Raw genomic sequence first — 20,866 nt, forward strand, 5'->3', positions numbered from 1 at the left:
AATGCTGTGCTTTTCAAAACTGATTAGTTCTTCTAAAGTTGTTGAAACTTAAATATTGACTTAAATACCATACAATGTACTTAATTTTATATCGCTTGTAGGCCAAAAATAGGACATCAACTGCGGTTTGATCGGATTTTTTTGATGTCTTATCTAAATCTGAAAGATTTGCAATACTAGCATAATGCTTCACTTCAGATAAGAATTGGTTAAACCGAAATTCGGCCTGATGATAAAAAATAATATTTAATATAAAGTTTATTACATTAACAGTCGAAATTTCTGAATATACTGAGTAAAAAACTAGGAAAAAATTTAAAAAAAACAGTAGGTACAATTTTTATTATATTAATTATAGTATTTGTAAATTTTCTATGTTGAAATAAACGTTTTGACAACTGTACGACTAAAAAAGTATTTCATATCTAACTTTATTATACAACATTTATTTTTAATAAATTTTAGAAAAATAATTAGAATAGGCAATTTTAATTAATAAAAAAAAGTCAGCATTTTGATTAAATTTGAATAGTAAATTTTGAAATTAAAAACTCTAAATTATTGAAAAAATTAATTGGAATAGAAAAATGTTTACTTAAAATTTTATAGTTTTTATTCTACTTTTATTGGAATTTTTGCAATTTTTTAAGTTTTACTAAATTTTATTCAAATTCTGTCTTAACCTCAAGTTCAATTTATACGATCTTAACTGCCAATTGGATAAGAAATATACAAGAGGAGAAAGATTCGCATCAGTTAAGCAAACAATTAATATAAACTCATTTGTTGATATATTAGCATCACTGACTCATTTGTTAATACGGATAGCGTAAATAAACAAAAGAATATTGCAAAAAATTATATTTTTAACGACTTTAATATGCCCTAATTTACCTACATAGGTACGTAAATGGGTCAATTTTCAAATTGAAAATAACGGCCATAATCTGCTCTCATCAATACACACACACACCTACCGCTCTCTCATTTTGTATGTTTCTCTTTCTCTTGGGCTCACGCACATGCGCAACATTTACAAAAACAAAAAAGCAAAACACAAAGAAAAAACCAAAGACAACAAAAGCAAAGAAAAATGACTGTAACATATGTACACACACATATGCATACAACACATGCACACATCCATGTAAATGCATTTCTTGGCTATTTTTAAATCTCGCAATACATGCATATACATACATACATATATAAGTAAATGTGATAAGAATTATGGAAATGTGGCCTTAGTTTTAGTGCGGCAAGTGCAACGGCGATAAAAAACAAATGTGATAAGCCACCGAGTAGCCAACAATACAACTGTATTGAAATATTTCCATAGTTTTGCTTAAATTCAAATCATAATTTAAATTATTATATACGGAATTTGGTATTTTTATGCGCCACCCAACGGTCACACTGCGGAGTTGCGAGCAACTTGCTTGGGCTCAACCTACCCTCACATAAGTATTCAGCGCTTAGTGCTCGTCTGGTCACATTTGACACAGAAAATGCAAAAAGAGTAAAAGCAAAAAAGAGCGTAGGCGTGACAAGCGAAGAAGAAAAGAGAAACGAAACGGCATTATTGCAAAAACTGTTGACATAGAAAATACACAAAAAAAAGGAAAAAACGAAAAATAAATTGGCATATGAAATAAAGGCAGCATCAGCAGCAAAAAAAAATCAATTATTCTACGTGTGTGTGTGTGTTGTGTTGTTGTGTACCACCGTGTATATTAGTGTGTGTTTGTGTGTAAAAAGACCGAATCGAATTCGCATCGCAACCCTCTCTCTCTCTCCTTCGCTCTCTTGTGCTTACCCCCCTCTCCCTGTCTCACTAAATGAATAGTCCTCGTACAAATGGCGGCGGCGGCAGCCACCAGGGCGGGGGTGGGGCCATCTCGGCTCTGCCCAGCACACTGGCCCAGTTGGCGCTTAGAGATAAGCAGGCAGCCGCATCAGTGACCAGCAACGGCAGCGGCAGCAGCGAATCCTCCACAGCCGTGGGCAGACCATCCACACAGCCGCCCAGTGTGCCATCATCAGCGGGAGCGGGAGCAGGAGCCGCTGGCAAATTGGATCTATCGGCGGCCACAAATGGTAATGGTGATTCCAATAAATTAACGCACGATCTGCAAGAGAAAGAGTCCTCATCCCATACGGGCATTCAGAAGCCACAGAAGCCACCGCTGCCAGTGCGACAAAAGCCCATGGAGATTGCCGGATATGTGGGTTTTGCCAACTTACCCAATCAGGTCTATCGCAAGGCCGTGAAACGTGGCTTTGAGTTCACCCTCATGGTGGTCGGCGGCAGCGGTCTTGGCAAATCCACTCTGATTAATTCCATGTTTCTCTCCGACATCTACAATGCGGAACAGTATCCGGGTCCATCGTTGAGGAAAAAGAAAACTGTCGCCGTTGAGGCCACCAAAGTGATGCTCAAAGAAAATGGCGTCAATCTCACCCTGACTGTAGTGGACACACCCGGTTTTGGGGATGCAGTGGATAATAGCAATTGCTGGGTGCCCATTCTGGAATTTGTGGATAGCAAATATGAGGAATATTTGACAGCGGAATCGAGAGTATATCGCAAGACCATATCGGATAATCGAGTCCATTGTTGTCTCTATTTCATTGCTCCCTCGGGACATGGTCTGTTGCCATTGGATATTGCCTGCATGCAGAGTTTGTCGGATAAGGTGAATCTGGTGCCGGTAATAGCCAAGGCCGATACCATGACACCGGATGAGGTGCATCTGTTCAAGAAGCAGATACTTAACGAGATTGCTCAACATAAGATCAAGATCTATGATTTCCCCGCCACCATAGAAGATGTTGCCGAGGAATCAAAGACAACTCAGAATTTACGTAGTCGTGTGCCATTTGCAGTTGTCGGAGCCAATACAATTATTGAGCAGGATGGCAAGAAAATCCGTGGACGTCGCTATCCGTGGGGCCTCGTCGAAGTTGAGAATCTAACGCATTGCGATTTTATAGCCTTGCGAAATATGGTCATACGCACACATCTTCAGGATCTGAAGGATGTGACAAATAATGTGCACTATGAGAATTATAGATGTCGCAAGCTCTCCGAGCTTGGGCTAGTCGATGGTAAGGCGCGACTCTCCAACAAGAATCCTCTCACCCAAATGGAGGAGGAGAAACGTGAACATGAGCAAAAGATGAAGAAAATGGAAGCAGAAATGGAACAAGTGTTCGATATGAAGGTCAAGGAGAAGATGCAAAAGCTCAAGGATTCGGAATTGGAGTTGGCCCGACGGCATGAGGAGCGTAAAAAGGCATTGGAATTGCAGATACGGGAATTGGATGAGAAGCGTCGTGAATTTGAGCGTGAAAAGAAGGAATGGGAGGATGTGAATCATGTTACGTTGGAGGAGCTCAAACGACGAAGTCTTGGGGCAAATAGTAGCACCGACAATGTCGATGGCAAGAAGGAGAAGAAGAAGAAGGGTCTGTTCTAAGTCAATAACAACAACAACAACAAGTCTAAAGAAAAGAACAAGAAGAAAAACCATTAAATCTGCTCCTAATTAAAATTTATACCCCTTTATCATCAACATCCCAAAATCTCCTACTCCTACTTCTCCTCCTCTTCCTCCCCATCAATATTATTATATAGGGCGCTAATCTCGAGAACAAACAAACCATTTAACTGATAACTCTATATATAAACAAAATAATAATAATAATAATGAGAAGATGAAAAGAAAAACGTATCTATAGTTGGGCTTATTCCGCACAGCATTCGCACATTGCATATGCATTTGTTTTTTATATACATAAAAATATATAACAGTTGTATAACAGTTATTACAGTATTTTACCAAAATATTCAAAAATAAAAAACAAGCATTAAACTAAACTTGACATGTAACCAACAAACATTTTGCTAGCCTAAACGAAATTGTATTTACAAAATACTTCAATATACTTCGCTATATATAAAAAAAAAACGATGAGAGAAATCAATTTATCCTACGAAAAAACAAAAAAACGAAATACGAGAAACTTAATTGTAAACAACCACTGTATTGTAATTGTATTTACCTATTATTATTATTATTATTATCTTAAAAAAAGAAAGAAACATAAAAAAAAACCAACCTCACACACAACAACAAGAAAAACAGAAGAAAAAAATCAACAACAACAACATAAAATATACTCTTGCATTTTACGAAAAATAAAGTCTTCATTTTAGTTTAACTACATATTAAAAATACAAAAAAAAAAAACAAAACGAATTCCACATTCTTATGTGGTTGGTTGTGTTTAAGTAGCTTGTTTACTCAACTGCAAGATTCAGTTGATACAGGGTGCCATTTTGTGTTGTGGTGTTATAGGCACGCGTCTGTCTGAAATTAACACCGTGACGCTACATTTCATAAGATGCATTCTTCAATTCCATCGACTGACACGACTGACTGACTAACCATAAGTGACTGACTAATTTCTTAGGTATACAATACAAAACAACTTTGATTGAATAGTATGGGATACAATAAACTTATTCGCTAAAGAGGTTGCTGCGGTGCGGGGAGAGTGTGGGACAATACAGACTTGCAAATGGAATTGGCATTGAATTTAGGTATGGTGAGAGAATTACTGAGAATATTGTGACTATAGAGAAAAAATATTAAATTATTGCTTTCTTACCAAGCTTTGCTTTTGAGTCATTTGAATGATGTTAGTGCCGCCTTGGGATTAGTGACTCATCGAGGGTAGGAACATGCATTCTTTGTTACTTTCATTCCCCTGCAGAAAGTATGTTTCTATGCAGACAAGTCTCTCATATATTAACAGTTTTTTTATCGAATTTATCGAAATCGGCCTGAACGAATCACTATAACATTCATATTTAAAGAGATAATAACATTTTAGAAGATTATTCAGTTCTATAATATGGTATAGATGTGTTAAGAAAGAAAAAAAGAGTTGAAACTGTTTAATAAGATTGTACGCTTTATCACTAAATAGTGTCAAAATCGGCCAGATCACATTAACATTTATAAATGGAAATACAGTGGACCCTCGAATAGCGAATATTTCGCATAACGAACACTTATTTTTGAGATAAAAAATTACGAATATACATTATAGATAATAGATTTGGTAGAAAATATCCCGTATATAAGTTATATATGACCATTTTACTCACCTGACGACCATTTTACCCATAATAAAAAAATTTATCTTCCGTACTCTTTATTTTTTTTAATTTTAGACGTGCACTTCCTTTCAAAACGTTTTCAGTTCCTTAATAAATGTTTTTAATTTCAATTAAAGCTGAACTTAAAAATTTATATTGGTGTAATTTTAATTTCTTTAAAAGTTTTGACGTCTAACGAACCAGGTGCTAAAACGAATTGTGGTTGTTAACCCAGGTTCCACTGTATAAAAACCTTTTAAAAGATTTTTCGTTTCTCTAGCATAATCTTATTGAGAAAAAAAGAGTTTAAATTGTTTAATAAGTTTTTAATGTTTTATAACTGAAAATGGTATATAAACTTAAGCGTTACAAGGCTATTTTAATTTAATTATTTTTTTATATTTTTGCAGTAATTTTGGTTTTGTCTGACTCATTGTCAGTGTGGCAAAGTTCACGAAAAAAAATTGCAATTGTATATGCAAATTTGAAACGGTTTACCGCACCCTATATGAATATCCATACCATATACTTTTGAGTGGGGGGCCCCACTTGAAAGTGCTTTCTAAATTGTGTATATTTAATTTATGCATAAAACAAAACAACAAAAAAAAAAATTAATCCATAGCCCAATTGAAACTCAATTAATGCCGTATAAAGAGTAAAATGAAAATCCAATAGTGAAACACAAACAAGAAAAAAAAAGAAGAAAGAAATAAAGAAACATGGAGCTGGGGGGAGCTAAATACTTCGGAAGACACACACATGTTTGTGTGAGTTTGTATGTGTGTACATGTATGTAAGTCAACAACGTTGACGCAGCACTTAACTCAACTTGAAGCAATTGCTTTAGCGATCAATGAACGCAATAAAGAAGAACAAGCGAACAGGCCAATGCATGCCTATGTATGTGTGAGTGTGTGTGTATGTATATCGAGTGGAGTTAAGTTGGTGATGTGTTGTTTTTGGTAGGATGATGACTCAGTTGGTGAGCGAGCGAGGGAGAGTCAGCCAGGCAGTAGTGGAAGGCAGCTTATCAGAGACCTTAAATGAGAGCGCACCAGTTTAAGTAATATCAACAACAACAAATGGGCATGTTGTCCATGTGTCACTGTGTGTGACTCTGCCTGTGTATGTATGTGTGTGTCATCGAAGAGACACCCTGTAGAGTGCCGTATGGCTACATTCTTGCACGTTAAAAACAAATGTTGACCATTCTTATGCCGGCTTGGCTCACACACAAACACACACATGTGGCAAAAGAATCAAACACACTTAGAGAGAGAGAGCGCGCGCGAGAGTGAGCGGTTAGTCAGGCACTGACAGAGAGAGAAAAATATTGAGCTAAGCCTAACCTCACCCACACTAGCTAACGGTCTTGCGGGCTTGGGTCTGGCCCTGGGCCTGACACATTTACGTGACTCTATGAACGCTTCGACTAAAGTGACCGACAAGCCAACATACACAGAGAAAATATTTGGCCAATTTTTGTACAAAAATTCTTTGAAACATAAGAAAAAAGTCTTCATTTACAATTTGTTTCTTGAAATATAAGAAAGAGATTTAAAATTGTTTTTTAAAGTTAGCCTTTTAACCTAACACAATCAATGTTTTATCTAAAGTTTCCTACGAAGAAAGTAGAAGTGCTTTTTCAAGAACCCCATCAACGATTTTGAACCCCATGTTGCCCATAGGCATTTTTTCGTGGAGGACAAACCAGGATATTTCGGATTTCTCCATTTTGAATCGACCCAGAAAGCGTTAATTAAGTTGTTAAGCATTATTCTGATAGAATCATTCAAATTGCAACCAGATAAGAGATAGTTATGAAAAGATCGTTCGACTGACAGTATTTTTCGTTCTATGATCTATAAATCATTCTTGATGTGGTGATTTGCATCATTTTTGAACGATTTTAACGGTAAGTAGCAGTCAAAATTTAAGTTGTATTAGGCTTGTTATCAATTTTAACTCTGACGGAACCACGAACAAGGAAAGTTCCCTCATTTCCTTCTCTTACACTAACTAAATTTCGAAATCCTAGACTAAATACCCCCCCAAAAACTCCGATTTCACCTCTTTACATCTATTACCTCTTATTACAAAATATGTTAAAAATTCTATATTTTCGCTAGCAAAAGTTTTGCTAAGTGTTGGCACTCATTTGAAGAGCTTCAAAGCTTTATTCCCAAAGGATCGTCATAGTTAGCGACGCCAAAATGTTGTAAAACAACTCAATAATTTACTTTTGCCACACCCAAAAGAAACCTACATACATATAGGAACAACTATATTTATTTAGTTGAAGTAGTTTTCTTCAGTGTACTTTCGAATTGCAGCTAAAATGCGCCGTTTCCGTAGGCAATTTCCTATGTCGTCGCGGTTTCGTCTGCTTGTTGTTCTTTTGGTATATGACAACTTGACATTTGACATTATTTTTCCTGATTTTTATAGGTTTGCTTTCTGCTGTTCTGTTTGTTTGTTTGTTTGTTTTCTTCAATTTTTGGGTTCGTTTACATTTTCCCCCAAACCAATTGCTCCCCATAGACTCAATGCCACAGAGATAAGGGCTCGTCTTCCACTTCCCCCGTATATATGTATGTATGTATGTACATTAATAAATATGTATGTATAAAATTTTATTAATATCAATGTTTGCTCATTGTTTTTCTCATATTTTGCTTGTTTATGTAGCAGTCTTTGAGATTGCTGCGGGCATTGGATGTATGTAGTCTTCATGTAACACTTGTGGGAACATTTTCTATTTTCAAATTGATAACAAAGATCGTAAATTATCTGGCGTTGCACAAGTAAATAAACACTTGTTAAAATTGACACATTTTTTTTGGGTTGCAATGAAGAAATACTTATATTTGTGACACTGTGTGGTCTTCAGATCTCTTGCTCGGTCTGTCTGTCTCTCTCCATCTTTGCAACTTCCTTTTTAGATTCGCATATAATGTATATAGCGGTACAATTAAAATTTGTCGTCCCTTTTTTTGGGTTTGTTCTGGCTGTGATTTCCGCTACGCATGCGCACGAAGCGTGTACAACTTCCGCTCTCAGCAAGAGATTCAGGAAAAAAAAGGAAAAGGTTGTTTACCGTTTCATTCGTTCGCTTTTGTTGTTGTCCATTTTACAGTTGTTGATTTTGCATTGTCCTGACGATATCCTGGAAATTAAGTTACTTAACAGGTGTCCTTATCCGGCCTCTGCTGCTGCCGCTGCTCATTTGTGTAGGTGTTGAAATCTCATTTGTTCTTAAGTGCCTTTAGATTTAAGGGTGGATTTCATTTGTTTTTAACTGACGATGAGATGAGATGCGATGCGATAAAAGGGAGTGGAGGAGGGCATATTTAATGCCCATATTAATATTTATGCATATATTTTTTTATTATTTAACTTCTTACTAATAGACTTTTTACTATCTACAGGGGCTAGGGCCTGGCCGCATGTAAATATTTAATCATTATTGTCATTAAAACATTTTTATATCTTATCGACTCTTGCATTTGTTACGAGTGCATCATTGAAAGTACTTAAAGATAAGATTACATGATGTGGGTCAAAATTAATAATCATATTCGGTTGGTCTGATAATTGTTGTCGTCTTTTGAATTAAGTGAAACTTGGCTTTTGTTTTAGACTGATGAATGTTTTGGTAGCGGATTATATTTAAGGAATGGGCTTTGTAATATATGAGTTTCTTCTTTGTATTATTCATCTTAACTATACAATGAATTTTATTAAACTATACAGTAACAAACTTGTCTTTATAAAGAATATTACTTTCTGTAATAGCTTAAACTTTTTGCAACTTAATGATAGCATTTAGCAAGTTTGTATCGAAGGGCAAGACCTTACCTTGGAAAGGGCAAGCTGTCCACGGTACACGGAGAAAGCCCACAAAAAAAGGTTGAATCGGTGACACAGAGAGTCAACAAGTGAAAGAGAAGAAATTTAAGGAAATTTAGCCTTTAAGAAATGTAACCATTTGACCTAAGGAAATTGTTGTATTCCAGATTCATATGCCATCATAAAAGACAAATTTCAGCCCCCGAAAACTAAAAAAGTCGAATCATATCTTTCGTATCATTCTTGGAAGATGAGAGAAGATGGAGATCGGACTTCTATATCCGAATTTTACCAGTTTACACTTAAACGGGTGGAACAACTTATCATCGGACAGTGGGCTCAGAACACCAGGGACCATCAATATCATAAAAAAGGTCATTTAGGACCAGTTTCTATCTACAGTTTATAAACTTTTCAAGAATATTCTTCAAAATAGAATTTGTCGTTTAAAATACATTAAAACTTCTTAATAAGTTACTATAATCAATTCTTGAAACGTGAAAATATTTCCTAAACAAGCCTTTTTAGTACTTCACAAAGTGTGCCAAAAAAGTCGATGTCTAAATTCGACTACTACTTCAAAATCTCTCATATTTTATCGACAATAGTAGACGTATGTAGATAAAAGATCCGACATCCTACATATGTATGTAAATGGCCTTCCATGTTGAGTCTTGGGGGCCTAGGCACTCCCCGAAATATCGCTATTTCTGATCATTGTTTTACTTTTTTCGCTTGGCCTTACGCCTAGTGAATCTAAAACCACTACTGAATTTTCTAAGTGATCGATCCTTTTCGTTAAATCCTTAAACTATTTTTTTTATCTCGGTGAATATGACTGAATTTCGTCCTTAGAATATTTAATAGATCCATCCATGCCTACATATATCCCTCTTCCTCTATATTTCACACATTTCTCATTTACTACCCTTGCTAATAATTCCTCAATTGCTTGTTGATAACCTTCTTTAATCTGTTTCACAGACATTTTTAGTTAATGACATACATTTGTCATAATTCCCGCCTCTAGAGTTTCCTGATGTATACAATTATACAAATCAAGCTTTAATCGTTTGTAATCAAAAGCCATAAATGTGTTATTGAATATATGCATAAATCAATTGAGCTTATAAAAAAAAAATATTGTGGTATTAATACTTTCCCATGCTTATCAATCACTTAAATTCACATTAAGCCAAAATTGCTGCAATCTGTTTTCAGACCAAGAAAACTTGGTCTGTCAAGATATTGGTCAGATTTTTGTCATATGTTTTCAAGTACAATTAACCGCATAATTATGTCCGTTTAATCAGGACAAAGGATCGACAAAGTTAATGCCAAATAATTGAGCAACAGTTGGGTCACAGATTTTTGTGGTTTGCGTTTTTTTTCTCTTTTTTTTGGCCAAATGACCCTGAGAACAGATTTTAGCTCTCTTGATATATATTTTTACTTTGCCTTTACAGTGATTTGGGTCAAAAGTTTAGCAGCGAGGCTAAGAGAAAAAAGGAAACTGAAGCGGAGGCGAGGTTCAAGTGGCTTTGAATGTAGGTTGTCAGCCCTTTTGTACTCGGCATCATCATCCACATGATTTTCTTTTGGCACAAGCCAGCAGCAGCCACCCTTTCACTCTGAGTACCGAGTGGTACTCATCATCATGTCGGCTCCCCCCCAAACATACAAAGAGATGTGAGACTGCACATAATTGATGTTCAAATTGCTGAGGAAACACTTGTCACAGATTCTATCTCTCTCTTTCTCTCTCTCTCTTGGTTCTCGGTTCCATTTTGTGGGTTATCATTATTACTATGGACCGAAAGCCAAATTGATTTAATTAAACTGAATTCAAACTACACAAAACGGAAGCTGACACAAAAGCAAACTAAATGTATGTATGATCTATATATTTTGTCTGATTTCTTGTGGGAGCCTATGAATGGGACACGTGCCAGGAAATCAGTACCATAAAAATACGTTATATATATGTACTTATATTCAACTAATTTCCTGGCTCAACGAACTACAACAGAGTAAAAAGAGAGAGAGAAGTACAATTTATTGAGCCAGGGTCACAAACAGGAACAAAAAAGGTAGATCGAGGGTACCCCAAAAATGCAACGAGGGTTGTGTTGAGCTGCAACGAGGGCTCAACGTTCAACGTTGGGTAAAATTACTTATTATCATTGATCCTGAAACGAACGTTACGTTACTTTTGAGCCGGGTGTTTTTCTCAAAAGCGGCACGCGCCAAGTCGCCATCTGCTTTTCTGTTCCAACGTTTGAAGTGTCCCACAAACAAACAAACAAAAAAAAAAAGAAGAAAAAATGAAAATGATGACTGATTGAGATCATGGGGTAACCTACTCAATATATTGTGACTCAAATTTTCACTCAAAACTCAAAAGTTATAGGCGTGAAATGTTCGGGAACCTCAAGATGAGAGCATCTTTCTATGGAAAGCACAGCTTGGCACTCTCTCTCTATGGCCTAAAGACATTTTCATGGTTGCCAAACAAATTATCTATTTCGAGGTTTCTGGTCGACCGACCAACGACTGTGACAGTGACCACTAGCACAGCAAGTGTTGGGATATCCTCTCTAGTCCTCCTCCTGCCCATTCTTTTTGCTTTTAGGATCGATATGTTGTTTGTTTTTATTTTTTTTTTCGTTGAGTTTCACTCATAAACACATTATGCATGCCATGGTCAGTACACAAAAATTGTTCTCCCTCATGCCGGGGGGTAGAGCGAAAAATGTCTATAAAACCATAACGCGTTTTCCAAGAAAACAGGTAACACGCCCTTGTTTTTAGCCCTCAAGGAGGTTCCGGGTTCCTTTGTCAGTTTTGTGTTTTTGGCAAAAATTTCGTCAAATTTTTAAGCGGATTTTGTATTTTTGTACAGGACTCATAAAGCGATTATGATTTACAAAATATGGAAAAACTAAAGCTAATTAGAGTTCATAATTTCAGTTTTTGTTCGAGATACATTTTCTCTCTCTCGTTTCTTTCAAGGCGAAATCTAGGGAAATGTAGTGCAGTTCAGTTCGGTTCAGTTTTTGGTTTTGGTTTTGGTTCTCTATAAACCATTAATTTAACATATCAGGAGGGGGAAGGGAGACCGAAAAAAGACATGAGGTCAAAAAGATCGCATGGCTTGGCTGCCATTGCTGCTCGTGACCAGGTGTGCGCCAAGTCGTGTGACGACTGTAAACTACTTCCCTCCTAGCCCTTGACTATTCCCTCCCTTCCAGCTTGATCGCTGCGCAAAAAGAACGAGGCAAAGGCAAACAAAATGTGTGTGTGTGTGTATAAAGTTTTCTTGCGTGAGCCACCCTTTGGTGGATTTTTATAAGTATTTTTTTTGCCTGCCCAAGATTTTAATGTTTAATCTTTTCTTGTTTTTGCGAAATGTACAATCCTTCAAAATGAGGGGTTGGCTTCCACACACACACACACACAAAAACCAGCCCCAGTGAAGGAAGAAGGAGGTTGAGGTTGCTCAGGCGCAACGACCTTTCTTTCTTTCATTCTTAGGGCGCATGACAGGGTCGGGTTCAGTTTGGTTCGTTTCGAGTTTTTGCTTTTGGATTGCTTTTGCAGCTGTTGTTTTTACTTGAGCGAAAGATTTTCTTAAAGACACCCCAAAATACAAAATATTGAATATGCCTCGTCTTTCGTCCTTCGTCCTTGTGTGTGCAGCGCGCGTGTGAAAGTTTTGCCTGAGCCACGCTTCAGCCATTTTGTTTTATTTTACCATAAATCAGCAAAAAAAAAAAAAAACGAAACTGATTTCATAAATAAGTAAAGATATGGGAAGCTGCTGCGTCATACCGTCATAGTCGGAAACTACATCCTGAGAATGTGGCAGAAGCGTGTGAGCTAGCAAGATGGTTTTCCATAGTTAAATTTCAATTCCCTCCCTTCTTGAGGATCGTATAAGCAAATTTGTGGTTGGTTTTAGTAGTTGGAAAATGCATTTCATTTCTCATAAACCTTTTGGGTATCCATAATATCTTATCAAAGCAATCTAGAATTCTATTTCTTAACCTTATCAATGGTATTATTAATTGCATTTCAGTTCTGGTTTCCATATAGATGAATTCCTGAAAAATTTTATAAATATATAATATGAAATTGATTAGACTTGGTTGGATATTTTTCTTATTTTGGAAATTGGAAGCCTTAAGTATGATAAGCCATAGGAAACTACAACAATTGATCTAAGATTTGATCTAAAAGAAGACGTAAATAAGTTAAATATAAGAAAACAACTAATCATATATCGTAAACGATCAAACTTTGCTTTTGGATTCTTCTAAATGTTAAACAATTATACAAAAAAATTGAATAAATTTTGAATTAGACCAAAAACATTTTATACCTAATGGTCTTTTAGACTGATTAAAAGATCTTCTATGATATTTACTCTGCCCTTAAAAAGAAAATGTTTACTTTATAATTTTCTGAATGAACATTTCAGTTATGAATGAATCTTAATTTATTTTAGTTATTCCTGATAACTAAGTCAAACCTCTCTAAGTAGGTTGTCTTCATTATTGTCATGATCGGCATTTATTGTAATAATATATAATACATTGCAACTATAAAATCCGATGTGTTTTATACCCTTTTAAGTGCCCATATGAGTGTTTTTCGATAAGAATAAATACATGATAATATAAAAAATAATAGAAAAGTAATATTGCGATTAAAAAAAATGCTAAAGATTTCATTTGCAATCAGTTGTTAAGGGTGTTCAATAAGCTATAAATTAGTATACTAATACTAACTAACTACTGATACTAATCAATAAAATATTAACTATGCTCAAAGTTATGCTAACTAATTATTTATTTTTTTAAATGGTATTCAAAACTAAACAAATATACCAAGAGCTTTCTATAAAAGAACCTGAACAAAGATATAAAAAATCAAATGAAAATTATTTAAATTTGTAATAATGTTTTTGTTTATTAGGTATAAAAATAGTTTTAGTCTAATGCGATTTTAAGTATGAATTTACTTTACTTTTAACGGAAGACGTACTAACCGGATGCGCTTTCATATAAGTTTGTATTGGGACCAACCAATCACTCATCGAACTTGAGTCGCTATAACCGGACGGACGTTATAAGCAGAGTCGTTTTAACAGGATTCTACTGTATATTATTATGCCTTTACCTACACAAATTATTTTACGTTGATATGTCAAAGTCTTAAAAAGGTATAGGATAAAAACCAAAGCCAAGTTGGCAGATATTAAATTTGTATTCATATATAGTCTTTTGATATATTCAAATTGAACAGATATGTATATTTTAATGCGTTGTTATATATTAAATTCGTTAGGATTTGTAAAAGAGTTATGTGATCCTTGACTGAAATCATCTAAAGATGATATTTCAAAGTATTTAAAAAGTTTCATAAAATTACCAGGAGATTAATATGAAAAAGGTTGGAAATATCTATTAGGATACTATAAATCAATATGTATTCAAACTCATATTATCTCATATTATAAACTCATGTCGAATCGAATTTTGTTAGAGACAAATAAGATTTGAATATGTAGTTGGGTTTTCTAAGATATACTTTCTTTAGTTCAGTCAGAAAAAAAGTCGTTGACCAATTAAAAAAGATGCATATAATTCTGATAATTCTGCATTATAGGCGTTCAGATACGATCTCTTAAGTTAAAGATTCTAGATCTATTTCTTTTCTTATCTGTTTTTCTCTTTCGTTGCGATTCGTCAAACTTTTGTGATCCATTTGTCGTCTTACTCCCTTAGATCGTCTTCAATTGTCCAGCTAATTAAGTGTTTCCCGAAGTAATAATAATGATTCACACAGCAAAAACTGAAGACAAAAAAAAAAAACAGAAACCCATTTCCCATCATTTTATTTGATCGAATACTTTCTCATGGCCCATCATCCATACCACATTCCCATGGTTTGTATACAAATTTTGACTTTTTGCATACCTGTACACACACACACATACATTTGTAAACTGTAAGCAGGTTACTCCAAAAGGGAAGGCATTTGTACCCCTCTTGTGTGTGTGTTCTCACGAAACGATAGCAAAAAGAAACGGTAACACTCCAACGCACACACAAAAAGGACATCGCTGCACAGCAATCCTCCCTCAAAAAAAAGGGAACAGGTTGTTTTCCATAGGATCCGATTCGCTAGAGCGATGACATGTCTGAAGTAGGCGCTTCAGAACCTTCCTTCTTCTCTCTCTCTTTCATTATTTTTTATTGATTCAGTTCGTTGATCATAATAAACGATTAGTAGACCAATAGCTGGAGCTGCATATATGCGGATCCTTGCTGATCCTTTCCCATTATTTGCGCTAAGAAAAAACTGAGTGTGTGTGTGTTTATTCTAGATTTTCACACGCACTTGTTACTCCTTGTTTACAGTTCGATCTTTGAGTGTGGAGCTGGGAAATTTATTATTTAGTTTTGATGGGAAAATTGGCTTGGATTTATTATTATTACTTTGATAAGAAATTGTTTATGATTAGTTTTAGGTTTATTTTTTAAAGGATTTGTCACTCGGCAGGGGATCTCCTTTTTTCCTGGTATTTCTAGGAAAATCTGTGTTCTCAGCTTTAATCCCAATCAACCCGAGAACCCAGAGTTTCCAAGAACGCGAATATTTCTATTGACTTGTTTAATTGCAATGTCTTACTACTTTCAGTCCTTTCTTTCCCTTTTTTTTTACGCAACAAGGACTTGCCAAACTTATGTACTTTTTACTAAGAATTTCATCCTAAACAGTTATTTCTTTTATATTTGTTTTGCCTGACGCAATTTTGATTCAACTACGTCCAACGTTTTTTACGCAAAACTAAGGATCCTTTTTTCCCTTCTGTCGTCAGTTTTTTACGCAAAACTAAGGATCGTTGTTTTTTTTCTCTTCGATCGTCAGTTTTTTACGCAAAAAGGACTCGTCGAGGGCAATGTTCAATACTCGGAATTCAGATACGAATCCCTTTCGAGCCAACCCGCTAATCGCTACGCTAATGGTCCTGGTACTGGTTCCTGGGCACAAAATATCCTTGCATATTATGCATGCCACCCGCCGTTATTTGTTGACAACCAAAACAAATAATAATCACCCATTGGTTAGATTGTTCAATGCAAAATGCGTTTACGACATACCCTTAGCTCGTAAAGTTATCCTTTCTTGCATATTGAGAGGCATTTTGAGAGTCCTTCGGCCAGGTTTTGCTGTTAACTTTGCGCATCCTTTTTTCGCTAACCTTTTCAGCCTTTCGTTTTGTAATGATGTCCCGGACATCAGTTGGTTTTGTTTGATGTTTGAGTCTCTCTCTCTCAATCTGACATTACATGGAACTTGGGAAAATTTACAAAATCATAAAATTTAACCTTGTGGCAGGATAAGAGAGAGAGAGAGAGAGAGAGAGGATGAGTGAATGTGGGAGTGGGAGGCAAAAAGAGCTATAAAAGCATTAGCGCCTGCATCAAGGTCACAAGCAGGATATTTGTTTGCATTTGACTTAGCACTCAGACACACATGACTCAAGGACGCAACTATCTACTAGAAACTAGATGAACTAAGCAAACAAATACATATATTTAAATCGAAATCATTTCACTTACTTGGTTTTTGTTTTCCGATTTCCGAGAAAAACCCGTTTTTGTCTGCTTCCTTCCGGTTTTGCGGAAGTGAAAAAAGGATATCCATTCGAAAAAACAACAATCAATAGAAATCTAAATTGCAAAATATGGGCCATTCCTTTTATTTATTTTTTTTTGGCTGTGTGGGAACCTCGTCCTCTCTCTCAATATCGTCAGTAACCAATTTGATGTGGGCCCACCCTCACAAAAGATACCATCTCTGAAAGTCGGAGGCTGAGAAAATCTTGTTTTGTTGTGGCAGTAGCAAAAGAAGGGAACCAGATTGTTACACACACACACAGACACATACAGGCAAACACACACACATTCACACTTTGTTTAGAAGAAAACAGGTTAACAGGTATTTAGCCCAAGGATCAGTCAGGATTAGTATGATAATAGTGTTTTAATGAGAAGGGGGGGGCAGAAATGCCAGCAATCTTTCTCAAGTGGTTGGGTGGTCAAATTCCAAAAACATTCGAGAACATGTTAAATGCAATTCATAAATGTTTCAAGTGGCTCCAATTCAAATGTCCAAGTTGTAAAAAGGATCTCATTTGCATTCCCAAGAAACATTAACCAAGCAATTAAGCAAAGACGGCCACAAAGAACTTGAGAAACGAGCAAAAAGGGATAATAATAAAAAAAAAAAACAAAAACCAAAGGAGAAAATGAAAAAATGAAAAATAAAATGGTAATTTGATACGCGCACACTTATGGCAAGCGTTTTCTCAACAGGTAGTCCTGCGAGTCCTTTTTTCGTTGTCCCTCGTCTTTGTCGTTGTTGTTCTTGCGCGCATCAAATCGCAATGCAAGCAAACAAAATTCTCCAAATGATCGATCGTCCTTTTTGGAGGGCGTTAATTGGATTTACGCAAGCGGCTACCATCGAAAGATTGGGTCAATCACAGAAATATCTAACTATATACACCTGTGTGTGTGCGTGTGTATGGGAAAAAGGACCCCACGCAGCCAGGACGAAAATACTGACCAATTCCCATACTCACTTGCTCTTGACCATTGTTATTCGCATATCCCATTGGCATTTATTTAATTTTCAAGTGGTCCCGCAGCTCATGCAACTGTTGCGCTTCACTTCCTTGCATCATTGCCGGGGCACTTCCTTTGCCCTTTCCTTGCATTTCGTAGAGGGCTGGAGCCATTGTCCGGCACTTCCTGTGGCCAAAACAATCTATTGTTAATTAATTGTGCGGGCTAACAAGGAGAGCGAAGTAATATCCTTGAAAAGTAGTAATTATCTCATTGGTAATTAAATGATATCCTTTTGTAGTTACTACATTCGTATTATGTTTTTCCATTTGCAAAAATATATTTATATTGGTTTATTCTCGAAAAATTCTCTATATTAATATTTTTGCAAAAAGTAGACATACCCATATGGGCCTGAGTGTGCTCGCAAGTATGGACGAGCAGCACCTGGCGGCATTATTGAGTTCATGATTTGTCCTGGCCAAGCTGCCAAGGATTCGTGCAGTGTAAGTTCGATAGATCGATTTATTAGTTTGTGTTTCTTTAGTGAAAAATGCTTGCTCCTGCTCTATTTGCAAGGAGATTCTGGTGGCCCAATGATTGTAAGGATTGTCAGGGATGACGGCGGTCGTTACACTCAAGTGGACATTGTTTCCTGTGGCATAGGCTGTGGCAAGGGGAAGGAGGGGGGTTTGTCTTAAAATGTCAATTTAGCCAAGACACCAACCATTCATGGACGAAAGCAAAGACACAAATATGGTAGAGAGTTCTCGCATTTATTTTCCGATAGATGTCGCCACGCGTGGTTGTTAAGTTGCACAATTTAGTCGCTAGATGGCCTCCATATTGAAGTTGAAGTGTGACCTTTTATTAGTAGACTATTGGCGCAAATTCAAATTGGAACTGCACATTAGACCACTTAAATGAGTAAAATGTTGAATTATTTACAATTTCAGTATGGAGTAAACCATTTAAAATTAACAAAAACAGGAAAAAAAACCTTAAAATTAAAAAATATAATATTTGACAACGAATAAACGTCATTTTCAAAATTGTGAAATTATGATTAGTTTTTCTAAATATTGACAGATTTGAAAATACAGTGAAACCTCGATATAACGAACTTCGTTATAACGAAAAACCCAATATAACGAATTTTTTGTTAAGTCCCTTGAAAGGACTAAGGTTTTACATTTCAGTACCTATAGCGAATCAATAGATATAACGAATAATTTTGCGATCCCCCTCAGATTCGTTATATCGAGGTTTCACTGTATTATTCACTTATAAAATTTTATAGTCCATTAAACAAATAGAATAATAGTTTTGGAAAAATTGCAGCTTTAGAATAGAGAACATTTTTAATAACGTTTTAAAATGTGTTGCACATGAAACGACAATTGTTGACCCAAGGATATAAAAAAAGAAAAGAAATAATAACTGACTGGTTAAGACATATTTGATTATGAAGATTTTGAAGTAAAGTCGTTACAGATATGTGTAAGATAAATAAACAACAAATTCGAATTATAATACATTTTTTTACTTATGCAAGTGTCGTGATTGTCTTGTATATTTTTAACCATTTCAAGTGCCAATTTTAGATTATACTGTGGACTAGAAAGTTTTTCGTAGCCAAACAAATAATAATTTAAATCTGTGTTTTTACATCCTTTTTTTTAAAAACATTTCTTCAACTGGCTTTCTTTTAAAGACATTTCCAATCTATCCCCTCGCAAATATTTTTTTAAATTTCACAAGTTTCAAGTTTACAATAATAAATGAAACAGAAGGTGAATTCTATTTACAGCTCATTATAATTTTGAAAAATTTCTTAAATGGGATAGATTTTTAAAAGTTTTTCATCCATTCCCTTGGAAACATTTGAATTTTAATTTAATGGTCCACAATGATCTGATAGTAAATACATATTATCTACGTTTGAAAGTAGTTTGGAAAAGAAGACAGAGTTCAATAATTTTTCCAACTTAATTCCTCCCTTTAAAAATGCTTTGCAAACATAATTTTGTGAATATGTTAAATTCAGTTTGATTTATAATAAGTTATGGTCTATAATAATTCTTCGAGAACTATTCAGAAGCTAAACGAAGTCTAAATAGTTAAATTATGCAGTTTTAGATAAATCTTACTAAAGTATTAAGTATTTAAATAGACTCTTAATTAAGGTTCTACATATAAATGATAGTAGAATGATAGATTCAAAATTTGTTGCCTTATAAAAGCTAACACCCAAAAAATGTATATTTTTACCTTTCTCTTAGTTTTCTGTTCAATGTCAAAGTCAACCAAAGCCAAAACACACACTGTCAGAAGTCCTAGAATTGTCGCTTTATGCGGGTAACATCCTGACCATTTTCTCATTCATTCTATATCCAACCAGATGTGTATATATACAAATATATATGGACATTGTGTGTTTTTTTTGTTTCGCCTGCAGGTCTTTTTCCTTCGAAATTCATTTTAATTCGTTTTTATTTCTTTTTAATTTTTATTACATTTTCGTATATTAGCTTTGACTTTGCTTTAGTTGTATCCACTTTGAATTATTTGCTGTTTGTTTTCCTTCGTTTTTTCCCTATTTTTTCTTCATTTTTCTTCTTGTTGTTATCCATTCATATTCCCTTGCCCCGCGCCACCCGCCCCCGCTGTTCATTGTTCTCGTTTTGAGGCTTATATAGGTGTACGTGTATAGTTGCGAATGGGAGGGAGGATGACTCTGGTCCTGTCGAGTCGACTGGACTGGACTGGACTGTTGGGTCCGGTTTTGTAGTTATTGTCCAACGTTGACTGTTTACGCCAAATGCACGCCGCGGAGTAGGAAATTAAAAATGGCGAAATAAAGTTAAATTTTTTATGGCTTGTGCAAATAAGTCACATGTGCCACAGGATCCAGCCGAGCACCAAGCAAACGGGCGACAGCGGCAGGCAGAATCCTGCCACTCTAAGTGGATGGGTGGAGGAGGGTGGTTGGAAGGTGTAAGGTGGGAGGGCATCCTGCTATCTGTTGGAGGCACTAGGACCAAGCATCGCTTGTTAAGCAAGAAAATAATATTAGCATTAAGCGTTTGTCTCCGCGCCTCTGACAGTTGTGGCGCCACATTCGCTATATTTTCTCTTTATTTTTTTTTCTTTTTTACATTTGGTTTTTATTTATTTTACAAAATGGGCGACAAACTTGCCGTTACTT

At 35.5% G+C, this 20,866-nt stretch overlaps 1 protein-coding gene across 1 annotated transcript; it reads left to right on the forward strand.

Moving 5' to 3' along the window:
- Positions 1–1,478: 1,478 nt before the first annotated feature.
- LOC6640925 (protein peanut) lies at positions 1,479–3,500 on the forward strand. Its single transcript, XM_002063670.4, has one exon. It carries the CDS (start codon positions 1,839–1,841, stop codon positions 3,477–3,479), a length of 1,641 nt encoding a protein of 546 aa, XP_002063706.1. The 5' UTR covers positions 1,479–1,838; the 3' UTR covers positions 3,480–3,500.
- Positions 3,501–20,866: the final 17,366 nt, after the last annotated feature.

Source organism: Drosophila willistoni (assembly GCF_018902025.1).
Source record: "Drosophila willistoni isolate 14030-0811.24 chromosome 2L unlocalized genomic scaffold, UCI_dwil_1.1 Seg168, whole genome shotgun sequence".
NCBI lineage: Eukaryota > Metazoa > Arthropoda > Insecta > Diptera > Drosophilidae > Drosophila > Drosophila willistoni.

Bases quoted from the DNA above. Each gene is read 5' to 3' on its own strand.
- LOC6640925 (XM_002063670.4), top strand. From the start codon at position 1,839: ATGAATAGTCCTCGTACAAATGGCGGCGGCGGCAGCCACCAGGGCGGG.